Source organism: Artibeus jamaicensis, unplaced genomic scaffold (assembly GCF_021234435.1).
Source record: "Artibeus jamaicensis isolate MK-2021 breed Jamaican fruit bat unplaced genomic scaffold, CSHL_Jam_final scaffold_369, whole genome shotgun sequence".
Taxonomy (NCBI): Eukaryota; Metazoa; Chordata; class Mammalia; order Chiroptera; family Phyllostomidae; genus Artibeus; species Artibeus jamaicensis.
The window spans coordinates 806560-819184 of NW_026522042.1; the positions used below are offsets into that span (position 1 = coordinate 806560).

Here is a 12625-nt window from a genome sequence, read left to right on the forward strand (position 1 = left end):
CACGTGAGCGTGATACCTCCCCCATTTTTCTAGATTCCGTGTAAGAAACCTGCATGTTTGTGCATCTTATAAAATTATTAATATCATTTAAGCAGAATCAAGAAACAACAGGATTAGTTTTTCTTAAGCAAAAAGCTTTTCTCCAAGTTAATAGATTCCTAGTGACGGCCATGTACACTTACACAGAAACTTTACACAAAATGGCTTTCAACCCACGGCTACCAAGGGGCATTTCCCACCTTGCAGGGTCAGACGTCACGTTTCTGCTGGAGTCTGACCACGTGAGGGACAAGCGCTGAGCAGAACATGCGGGTGAAAGTGGAAAACAGCGGTCCCGCCGCAGGTCCCGCCTGAGACGGAGCCAGCGGCCCGTGGGCGGGCGGGGGTGGGGCTCCAGGGCGGCAGGTGTCGGGTGGGCCACCGCCGCTGTGCCCCAAGGGTGCTTGACGAGACCGGTGACTGGATATTCGCTCTCCTTCCCACAGGTGTGTCACCAGAGGACAGACTTCATGCTTTTTTTTTTTTTAATTTAGAAGGGAAGGGAAGGAGAGAAATATCAATGTATGGTTGCTTCTGGTGCATCCTCTGCTGGGAACTGGCCCCTGCTGGGAACTGGCCTGCAACCCAGGCATGTGCCCTGACGGGGAATCGAACTGCGATCTTTTGGTTCGTCAGCCCGTGCTCAATCCACTGAGCTACACCAGCCAGGGCGACTTCATGCTTTTTAAAAGCATCCTATTACAGAGCAGAACCCGTTGAATCTGACCTTGGCTGCCAGGGGCCCAGGGCATGTTTATGTGCAAGTAAATGATGGGGATGGTCAGGAGGACGGAGGGTCGGCTCGGGACTGACCGGGGCTGGCAGACAGGACGTGACGAGCGGCAGGGGAGCCCTGGGGGGAGGCCGAGGGAGCTCGTGGTGGTGGTCCTGCAGCCTTTTGTGAGTACGACGCTATTTCAAAATACGTAAAAGTAACCACCTTTGTTCAAAAACTTTTATTTACTATAAAGACAAAACACCAAAATAGGTACAAATACTATAAAATTCGTTCAATGGGGTAAAAATTTTAATTAAAATATCTTGATATATTTAAAATAACAAAGGATACATTTAAGCCAAATTTTCTTAACCCAGAGATTTTTTTTGTAACATTTGCTTACACAGTAAGGTGCTAAGAGGAGTCAGCCCTTAAGCCCTGGAAGTCTTAGGGATCAGACACAGGCAAACGGAGTTCGCTGGGAAAGTGAACTTTGGTAGAAGAGAACTCTAGACACCTGAGGTAGCAGAGACTGGAGTACACAGCAGTACACATGATTCACAACTCGAGTACCAAATAACATTAAGAACGCAAAAATAATTACACAATATAATTTTCAGTCCAGCTTTGATCCAAAGAAAATAAGAATATTACATCACATTTGCATTGAAAATAAAACGAACGAACAAACAAACACCACCGTTAGCAGCCAGCCGAGGGACTGCCGACCACCTGCAGCCCCGGATGCCGACCCCGACCCCCAGCGCCCGGTCTGCATGGCGGCGGGCGCGGAGCCTACCGCTAACACTGACCAGTGAGCTTCCTCCGCCTGCGCGGTTTGCGCCTCCACCCCACCCGGGGCCCACCTGACCGGAGACCTTGCGGGACGTACAATGGCAAGAGTGGATCTGTGAAGCCTGCACAGGAGAGACATGGAAACGACTGCATTAGAGCCGTGAAAATTCTAAGTGTCCAAAAGAGGAGAGAAAAATAAAAAGTCACGTACAACACATTTAGAGCTACCAAACTTCACATTTCAGCGCAACTTTTAACTCTTCAAATATTGCCAATCTTCCAAAAACCAAGGAATGTAAAATTTCACTAAGAAACACATTCACATTTAAAAACTGCCTTTTAAAAATCATATGTGATGCATCCCTGTAAACTCATCTGGTAACTTGTTTTACTTCCAATTTGTGTGGTGCATGTAAAATGCACTCTATATAGCTTATTTAGTTTATCCTGAGTCTTTGAGAACAACCAATTGTTTCATCCTGCAACAATGCAACTGGCTTCTGAAGAGTTAAAACTTAACATCTCAAAAAATTGTATTAAATACTTAATCAGTACTTGATTAAAAGAGTCACAGAACAAACAAACAAAAAACAAGAAAGGACAAAAGAGCCGCCATTTCCCTCCAGGATTCCATGCGTCTGAACTCAGCTGCACGGGGACCGAGGTGTCTGTATGAGGTCCAGGGAATAGGCATGTAAATGAGACTCAATTTCACTTTTCTTTATGACCATTTTCCAAGTTCAAAGCCAACTTTTTGTTGAAAACCTCATTACCCACTGGTGGCTGAGCAATTCGGTTTGTTTTTCTGCCGTGAGCCATCAGCGGCCTCCTGGCCAGACGGAGAACAGCAGCCCCGCACCCCTCAGTGGTGAGGGGCTGTGACGCATGAGACTAACCGCTGTGACACTGCCTACAAGCCAGGCCAGGACATTACAGACGCTGACCGATTTCAAGGTGACCTTGATCTTGGCTGTGAGCTGCACTGAGAGAACAGTTGCTTTTCACTTACATTAAACCTGCATGAGAAGGGCAGTGACAGACTCAATAAAGGTAGTAGAAATCCCAATTTTAAAAACAAGTAAAATTCTGTATTAAAAAACTCTTGCCATAGCAAGATATTCAATAAACGCTAGTTCACACCTAGTTCTATTTTTTTTTCTGGTTTGAAAAGATCACCTTTCCCTGAATATTAAACAAAAATGAAGGTGAAATGAAAATACAGAACCATAATTTCAAACAATGAAATAACTGGGCCAACAGTAAAATGCACAATGAACCACAACTGCTCAGGCTTTTAAAAAAATAAAGGTCAACTGTGGCTCATAAAGAAGTTACAGCTTTAAAAAATGTATTTTTTCACGGCTACTCACAGCATATTCTGACCTAAAAGAGGCAGACACCGATTGGTTTCGCCAGGGACAGGGACAGGAACCGAAGGATGGCAGAGCCCCACTGCGACCACCACGTGACATGGGCGGGAAATGGAAACGGGAGGACAGACCCTGAGCCCCTCGTCGGCCAGCACTGTGGAAAAAGTGCTCAGACACGTGAAGGGATGACAGCGTCAATCAGGTGCGCACCCGTCAGCGCTCTCCTGTGCGCCCAGGGCCGGTTCTCCCTGAAAGGCACGGTTCGAGGTCCGCGCAGCGGGTGGGCGTGGGTGGGCGCTGTGGGCCGAGCGCCGGCGCAGGCCATGATTTGTCGATCACATGCTTAGGTGCGGGCTCGCCGCTGGGCTGCTCTGCTCGCAGCTGCTCAGCGGCTGGGAGGCCAGCAGATTTACCAACGTGGCTGCCCAGGGAAGTTCTCTCGTTGAGCACCCTGTCTCCATCGCAGCTGGTCGGCCGGCTACCAGGTCGTGCGGAAGACGGGGTGCTTCAGTAGCTCTCTTGACGGAGGTCTGTCCTGAGGCTGAAGTTCTAGACAGCGAAGAGCCACGTCCCGTAACCCGGGCGACAGGTGGGGCGGGATGGCCGGCGCCGTGGTCGCACTCGCGATCTGCGGGAGGAAGAGCAGAGCTGCACCAGCCCGCCCGGCGCTGGGGCCCCGGCACGGCTGGGCCCGCGCGCAGAGTCCTCGCCTCGCACCCACCGGCGCAGGGAGGGCTGCCATCCCATGGGGGCCGCGAGGCGAACGGGGTGCGAGGCAGGTTCCTTCTAAGAAGCCCGCAGAGTTCAGGGTGTCAGAATTTGGTCAGACACACCCTGACCAGACGGACCCACGCGGGCCCTCCTGCCTCCAGTGAACCGAGGTGAGCGCACGTCAACAGCTAGAGGAGTTCGGCTGCCCTGCGGGTGATTTCCGCGCGGCCCCACGCTGCTCCGCACCTTCTCTCTCTCTGCAGCGCAGAGGCGGAGGAGGAAAGGTTGACCCCTGCCAGTCAACTGAGCCCGGAAGCACACTGCCCCGCCCACCCGGGCTCGCTGGGCGGGGCGGGGCGCGCAGAGGCGGGGCGAGGGGCGGGGCCACAGAGCTCCTTCGGAACCAGCCCGGGAAGCGGGTGCTGTGCTACAGCCGCTGGACGGCCAGCCAACCGGGGCCAGCCAACCGGGGTAGCGGGCAGGATGAGTGCCTTTCCCAGTCCTGCGGCCGTGGTGAGAGGACCGGGCAGCCGCACACCAGCCTGCCCGAATCCGGTCCCCACCCAGCGCACGCCCCCTTGCAGAACAGAGAGCGCACGACTCGCGTGGTCAGGAAGGGAGAGCAACCAGGACCCGGAGGCTCACGGGGGCGTGCTTTTAAAATACAGAAGATAGTAAACTGGAGTTTCAAACGAGCTTCGGGTTTAAACTCGGAAGTTTGTAGTGCGTTTCAGCCGGGAGCAGGGGTTCGGTGCTCGCTCGTTGCCGCTGGGAAGAAGGGGCCCGCCCTGCCACGCGGCGTCCCAGCGGTGCGTCTGTGCGCGCACGTGCGTGGACTCCTTTATTTCAAGATCAGAAGCACACGCCCCCCAGTGAGATCGGCAGTCACAGAGGACCCGTTACCTTGAATATGAGCGCAAGGTGGTTGGAATGCTTCTCCGCGTTCCACGGGGGTTTGGCGCAGGCCATCTCTATGATGGCGCAGCCGACGCTCCACACGTCGCAGCTCCGCCCGTACTGCTGGCCTCGCAGTACCTGGGGAAAGCAGGTGTCAGCAGGGGAAGGGGCTGCTGGGAAAGGCGGGGTGCCGCTCTGTGGCGTGAAGATGCGACCCGAAACCCTGTGGACTGCCCCGTGTCTCGTTTACTTCATGGATGAGCTTTAACCTGCGCGTGGCACAAGACTGTCTTGGAGAACCGTGAGGTACTGCAAAGCCGCCTGAAACCACACAGCTTCCTCCGGCCCCGACCCCGGGGAGTCGCTGTGTGGCCGAGGAGCTCAGACCAGCCTGACCTTCGACCTCGACCCCGTGAGACCTGCTTCTGTTTTGTGTGTTGTGTTCTACTGCAACACGGCCGCTGCCAATGCCCCGATGCTTCTTTGTTAAAACAGCCCGTGAGCACCTCCACTAGACCACCCTTAAGAACTGTGTTAAGACAAAGGGGAAAAGCAGGGCACACTGGACAGCGCTGCTAGTGACCTGGGCGTGACGCTGTCACCGGAACTCTCGTCACCCGCAACGCTGCTCCTCACCTCGGGTGCCATGAAGGCGATCGTCCCCAACAGCTGCCCCTGGAACTCCCCCGCGCCGGTCCCCTTGGAGGCCAGCCTGGCCGCAGCCCCGAAGTCGGCGATCCTCAGTCTCTGCCCGGTGCTGTCGATCAGCAGGTTGGCACCTGCCGACCAGCATGAAGGACAGATTACAAACGGCAAAGTGCTATGAGCGGCACAGGACAATGACAAATGAAAGGAGGGGACCGCATGCCAGAGGTCCAGAGAACTGACTCTCAAGTCCTGGCAGGTACCCAGGGCTCTGCAGTGCAAAGTGGACGCAACCCGGACCCTCGGAGGGAAGACCCCCACCAAGGCCCAGACACGAGGAGATCAAGGTGAGATTTAGGGAAATGCTGAGTGTTAAAATCCTTTAACAGAGTGATTCCCAGCAAAAATCTTCCTTCAACATTCAGATTTGAGTGTAGTTTACATTTTAAAATAAAGTTCTGTTGAAATATACTGACACAGACCAAGTCAAATTACTATAATTTCACCATTATCGCTTAATAAGAAATTAACATTTTTAAAAAGATTTTATTTAGTCAGTTTTTAGAGAGAGGGGAAGGGAGGGACAAAGAAAAACATCAACTAGTGGCCCATCTGGGATTGGGACCACAACCCAGGCATGTGCCCTGACCGAGAATAGAACCTACAACCTTCAGCTTTGTGGTACAACACTCAACCCACTGAGCAACACTGCCCAGGCAAAAAAGAGTAACGTTGTGAAATTACTTGAATATATTATGTCAAATACTAGATAAAGACACTCATGTCAGAAAATCAAAGCTGCGATCTAATAGAGACTTCTGGCCAAGATGGAGGAGTGGTAGAAACACTTTGCCTCCCTGCACAACCAAAAGGACAACAACCAATCCAAAAACAATAATCAGAACTGCCAAAAAAACAGACTGCATGGAACTCTGACAACCCAGGAGTTAAAAAAAAAACACTCATCCAGACCAGTAGGAGGGTTGGAGATGGGCAGTCGGGGAGAAACTCCCAGTCTCACAGGAGAGTTCGGTTGGAAAGTGGGACTTGAGTGGAGCAGGCGGGCCACACTGATCCGTTTCTGGCTCCTCCCCCACAGACAGTGCCACAGTGCAGCCCCACCCTGGCGAACACCTAAGGCTCCGCCCCTTACAACATACCAGGTGTGCCTGATAAAGAAATATGGCCCAGATGAAAGCACAGATCAAAACCACAGAAAATGAGCTAAGTGATGAGGAGAGAGACAACCTATCTGATGCGAAGTTCGTAACACTGGTGATCAGGATGCCCACAGAATTGGGTGAGTATGGTTGCAAAATAGAGATAAAAAGTGAAGGCTATGCAAAGTGAAATAAAGGAACATGTACAGGGAACCAACAGTGAAGGGAAGGAAACTGGGACTCAAATCAACGATTTGGAACAAAAGGAAGAAATAAACATCCAACCAGAACAAAATGAAGAAATGAAAATTCAAAAAAGTGAGGAGAGGCTTAGGAACCTCTGGGACAACTTTAGATGTTCCAACGTCCGAATCATAGGGATGCCAGAAGGAGAAGAGGAAGAGCAAGAATTGGAAACTTATGTGAACAAATAATACAGGAGAACTTCCCCAATCTAGCAAAGGAAATAGACTTCCAGGAAGTCCAGGCAGCTCAGAGAGTCCCAAAGAAGCTGGACACAAGGAAGTATACCCGAGGTACCTCATAATTATATTACCCAAAGTCAAAGGTAAGAAGAGAATCTTAAAAGAAGCAAGAGAAAAGGAGACAGTTACCTACAAAGGAGTTCCCATCAAACCGTCAGCTGATTTCTCAAAAGAAACCTTACAGGCAAGAAGGAGCTGTGAAGTATTTGAAGTCATGAAAGGCAAAGACCTACATCCGAGATTACTCTACCCAGCAAAGCTTTCATTTACAATGGAAGGACAGATAAAGTGCTTCCCAGATAAGGTCAAGTTCAAGGAGTTCGTCATCACTTAGCCCTTATTGTAAGAAATGCTAGAGGGACGTATCTAACAACAACAAGATCAAAACCACATACAGTAAAATTACAACAAACTCATAAATATCAACAACTGAACCTAAGAAACAAAAAGTAGGCAAACAACTAGAACAGGAAGAGAATCACAGAAATGGAGATCACGTGGAGGGTCATCAGCGGGGAGGGGGAGGAGAATGGGGGGAAAAGGTAATGAGAAGCATAATTGGTGTGCATGGACTAGAAGGGAAGAGGTGAAGAACAGTAAGGGAAACGGAGAAGCCAAAGAACTTACATGTATGACCCACGGACACGAACTAAGATGGGGGAATGCTGGTGGGAGGGGGCTACAGGGCAGAGGGCAATAAAAGGGAGGAAAAACCGAGACGACTGTAATAGCATAATCAATATAATATACTTAAAAGTACAAATTGGTAGGTACAAAATAGGGAGGTTAAGAACAGTATAGGAAAATGGAGAAGCCAAAGAGCTTATATGTACGACCATGAACATGAACTAAGGGGAACATGAACTAAGGGGAAATGCTGGAGGGACAGGGGGTACCGGACAGAGGAGGGCAAAGGGGGGAAAATTGGGACAATTGTAACAGCAAAATTAATAAAATACATTAAAAAATTTTTAAAAAGAAAGAAAAGCCACTATTAATTGGACTGCAAAAGACTTGAAAGGACTTTCCTTAAACGTTTGTAATATCACAATTATTCTAACTGAAACTGGGAAGAGGACCTTTGGGGGGGGAAGTACACTCCAAGATCGAGGCTGGGACTTGGAGACCTGGTGTCCACACTGCGTCTGCCGGCTCAGGGCAGCAAGGCTGCAGAAGTCGCTGCCTCCCTGAGGACGCAGGGGACGAGGCCCTACAGGTCCCTTCGGTCCCAACAGTGCTAGTGAGTCACTCCAGAGAAACTGCCCTGCAGTTGATCTCAAGTGAGAAACCATCAACAAAGGTGCAGGTTTCAGAATTACATTCATCTTCTACTTACTGCTGATAAATAATAATGAAAAGAACTTCTATCTTTGCCCTGGCTGGTGCGGCTCAGTGGACTGAGTGCCAGCCTGAGAACCACAGCATCACCGGTTCCAATCCCAGTTGGGGCACATGCCTTTGTTGTAGGCCAGGTCCCCAGTGGGGGGCGCAAAAGAGGGAACCAGTAGATGTTTCTCTCCCTTTCTTCTTCCTCTCCCCTCTCTCTAAAAATGAATAAATAGAATCTTAAAAAAGAAAAGAATGCCCACCTTTGACATCTCTGTGAATGATCTGGTTTTCGTGGAGATACGAAAGGCCACGGAGTAACTGTTCAGTGTAGTTAATAACTACCGACTCCTTGAAGGCTCCATATTTACTGAGCAAATGAGCCACAGACCCCCCTGCAAGACAAATACAAAACAGGAATAACCGTCACAAACTTTAGCCAGAATTAACGTTACTTATTATACTTTAATAACGTAAGGTTGTATTTATTTCTGCACATCCACACCCACATTTGAAATGTTCATTTACGCTCTGCATCAGAAGTGAAACTGAGTTAAAAACTAACACATTTTACTAAAAGTAACCTCAAAACTTATCAATTAGGAGACTTTCATGGAACCCTCACGGACTAGTTTTTCGTAAGGTCAAGATTTCAGAAAGCCTCAACAGTTAAGAATTTTGTACGGAACTGTTTCTTAAATGCACAATTCGCCTGTCTTTTCGACCGAGATGCACAGAGTGCCTGTGTTAGTGCTGTAAGTAAACGGTGCCAACCTGTGGTGTGGCAGAGGAGAAAGCGTGGGCAGAGCCGCAGACCCGGCGGAGGCTTGGCAGCCAAATGCTTCCCAGCCGTGACCTCAACGAGCCTCAGTAACAAGTGTTCATGCTCACCAGCCTCCACAGCACCATCGACCCAGCCACAGCCCACACCGAGAATGCACTGAAGAACAGATGGTGGAGGTGAAGGTCAGGGTGGGGACCCTGGGCCCTCTCCTGCCACAGACACACCAAGCTACAATCAGGCAGGGCCAGCCACTGCTGAGAACCACCAGAGACGAGCCGAGCGGCGCTGCCAGCCTCACGGATGCCGAGAAGCCGCGTGGACACAGGAGGGGCAGAGACAGGCTTGACCAGGACCCACGCCACAAGTGTGGGGACTCCTGAGTGGGACGGGTGCCACAGCCCAGCTGCCCTCCACGAGGGGCGCTGCACCAGGAGGATGACCCCTGACCACGCCCCCCAATGAAGGGAAACTGTTGGTGGGACCCCAGCAGTCCCGGCCCAGCTTTCCCGGAAAGGGGCGTTTACCTGCACAGGAGACCCTGAGGCACCTGCCCTGGGGACCGGGGGCCTGGGCCGCCGGGCCCCTGGGACACCGTCCACCTAGGACCACTTACACGGGCTCGGGAGGTGCAGCTAATCTGCCGAACACACGGAGGAGAGACGGAGGGAGGCGAAATGAGACAGAAGAGCGTCTTCCACGTAAAAAACCGTGAAGGCCGAGAAAAATAGCCCATGAAACCGAGGTGAGCAGCCTGCCAGGCGCGAACTGAAAACGACGGTTAGAAGACGCTGGTGAACTCGGGGGAAGAATGGCCCCACCAGTCCGAACTGAGGGGAGGTAAGACCGCACTCCGGGCGTCAGCAGCAGGTTGGGGGGCGCAGGAGAGCCGACCCGTGACCTGCAGGACAGAGGCGTGGGCAGCACTGCATCTGGGCAGGCAGAGGAGCGCGATTTTTAACGAGGGCAGTTGAAGGGGCCCTCGGGGACAACACCGAGCACCCGGCAGTCATGTCACTGCGGGGCCAGAAGGAGAGGAGAAAAGGGACAAGACCTGTTTGAAGAAAGAATGACTAAAAACTACTCCACTCTGATAAAGGGGACAGACAGCCAAGTCTGGGCAGCACAGAGTCCCAAACGAGATGGACCCAAAGAGGCCCACCCAAGACACACCTTAATTAAAATGAAGAGAGAATCTTAGAAGCAGCTAGTTTCGCACATGGCAACACCTGTAAGGCGACCCGCTGCAGGACAGGGGAGGGGAGGGTGGGTGGTACAACATATTCAAAGCGATAAAAAGGAGACACCTGCGCCCAGGAACACCTGACCTGGTGCGGTTCTTACTCAGACACGAGGAGAGAAAGAGACTCAGACGAGCAGAGGCCAAGGGAGGGCACTGCCCCTAAACCGCACAGAAGGCAGGAAAGGACGGGCCGGAGGCACAGACGAGAAGGTGCAGGGAAAAGAGCTCAGGGACAGAGGCGAGCACTTAGGAAAACCAGTGATCGGCTGGCGACAAGGCTGGTGTGGAGGTTACAGGACAAACAGAAAACCACGGGCATGTACAGCAATTAACGCAGAAAAAGACTCCAACCACATAAAACATGGGAACGTTTAGGATGCGCTCCAACCTCAGCGGCCATCGAGTTGAAGCGCTCCCAGCAACCACAAACCAGGACCCCTGACACACAGGGAAAAAGAGGGGAGCCCACCGAACGTGACCCCGAGAGATCGCGGACGCAGGAAGAGAGCGGGAGGAAAACTACCAGAAAACAATGACTAAGGTGGCATCAAATACATCCCATCAACAATCATGTACATGTAAGTGGATTGAATGCTCCGGTCGAAAGGCACAGGGTGGCTGAATGGACGGAAAAAGACAAACGACCCGTCTACAGGCCACCTGTGAGCAACGCACTTCAGGTGCAAAGACACGCGGGCAGAAGGGAAGGGGGGCAGGTGGCTGGTGCAGGTGGGGGTGGACAGAAAGCCGGTAACTATGGTAACTGTGCTTCTACCGGACAGAGCGGACGCTAAAACGAAGCCGGCGCGGAGAGACGGAGGAGGGCGCCACGCGGCGGTGCAGGACCATCCAAAGGGGGCGGGGCGCACGGGGCCCCTCCGGGCAGCTCTCGCATTCCAGAAGGTTGTGGGGTCAGTCCCTGGTTGGAGTGCGGATGAGAGGCAACCGACAGACACTTCTCCATTTCACACCGATACCCTCTCCCCACCCTCCTCTCTCTAAAATCAGTAACATCTCCTCAGGTGAGGATGACTAATAAATAAGTAACAAACAAAATAACAGCGGGGGACTTTGATGAGCCATTTACATCAATGGGTAAATCATCTTGACAGAAGACCAAGAGAGAAAGACTGGTCTTAAAACCCTCATGGCCTTGACTGGTGTGGTCAAAGCGTTTCATCCAGAAGGAGCAGAAGACCCATTCGCCTCAAGTGCGCATGGAAGGTTTTCCAGGACGGACCACGTGTTAGGCCACAAGACAAAGTCTCAGTAAAGTTAAGGAGACTGGAGTCACCCCGACCATGTTCTCTGACCACAGAAATATGAGACTGGAAATCAGTTACAAGAAGGAAACTAGAAAGAACACAAACGCATGGAGACTAAACAACATCCTACTAGACATTCAACAGGATAACAAAAACATCAAAGAGGAAGTAAACACGTATCTTGAAACATGACGTAACAATCCCACTGACAACTGCATCTCAGAGAATAAGGTACCTGGAAAGAAACTTAACCAAGGAGGTGTACGGCCCGCTCTCTGAAGTCTAAGATCTGGAGGCAACTGAAGAGGACCCAGACGGAAGGACAGTCCGTGCTCACAGGCTGGGAGACTTGGTGCCTTTAAAATGCCCAGGCCGCCCAGGCAGCACACAGACCTGGTGCAGCCCCATCAAAATACCAGTGGCGTCCTCAGAATCAGACGAATGACCTTAAGTTTACATGGAGCCACAAAAGACCCCGACGGCCGAAGCGGTCTTGAGAAGGATGAACAAGGCTTCTGGAGAAGCATGGTCCCTGATTTCAAAACTATACTACAAGCTACAACAATCAAAGCAGCGTGGTACTGTCATGGAACAGACACATAAGTCGTTGGAACAGACTAGGAAGACCAGAAATTAACTGACACTTATGTGGTCAATTAACCTACAACAAAGGAGGCAGGAATGTACAATAAGGAAAAGATGGTCTCTCTGATAAATGGTGTTAGGAAAACTGGACCCCTTTTTATTATGCCATACACAAAAATAAACTCCAAATGTATTAAAGATCGACATGTAAGACCTGAAACCATAAAACTTCTAGAAGACAAAACAGGCACAAACTCTTTGACATCAGTCTTAGGCATATTTTTTTTGGATATGTGTCCTCAGAAAAGGACAGCAAAAGAAAAAAAAAAAACAAATGGGACCACGTCCAACAAAAGCTTTTGCACATTAAAGGAAATCATCAACAAAACAAAAAGTCAGCTGCTCACTCACTGCAGGGGAGAAGTAGTCACACTGATGCGTCTGATGGGAGGTCAAGACCCAGAACACATCAAGAACCCATACAGCTCAACGTCAAAAAACCAAACACACCCAAAAAAGAGAAAAAGGAACCCCCCAACAAACCTTCTAAAAATGGGCGGAAGACCTGAACAGACGCTTCTCCAAAGAGGACACACAGATGGCCA

At 50.8% G+C, this 12625-nt stretch overlaps 1 protein-coding gene across 2 annotated transcripts in view; it reads right to left on the bottom strand.

The window, feature by feature from the left end:
* Positions 1–980: 980 nt before the first annotated feature.
* The window catches only part of MAP3K1 (mitogen-activated protein kinase kinase kinase 1), a 56315-nt gene continuing 44670 nt past the window's right edge, over positions 981–12625 (bottom strand). For both annotated transcript variants that reach the window (XM_037132640.2, XM_053657216.1), the window contains 4 exons: positions 8410–8541; positions 5167–5309; positions 4537–4668; positions 981–3550 (listed from right to left, as the gene is read on the bottom strand). In XM_037132640.2, the coding sequence (XP_036988535.2) occupies positions 3401–3550; positions 4537–4668; positions 5167–5309; positions 8410–8541 (557 nt within the window). In that variant the 3' untranslated portion in view covers positions 981–3400. The remainder of the gene's footprint in view (positions 3551–4536; positions 4669–5166; positions 5310–8409; positions 8542–12625) is intronic.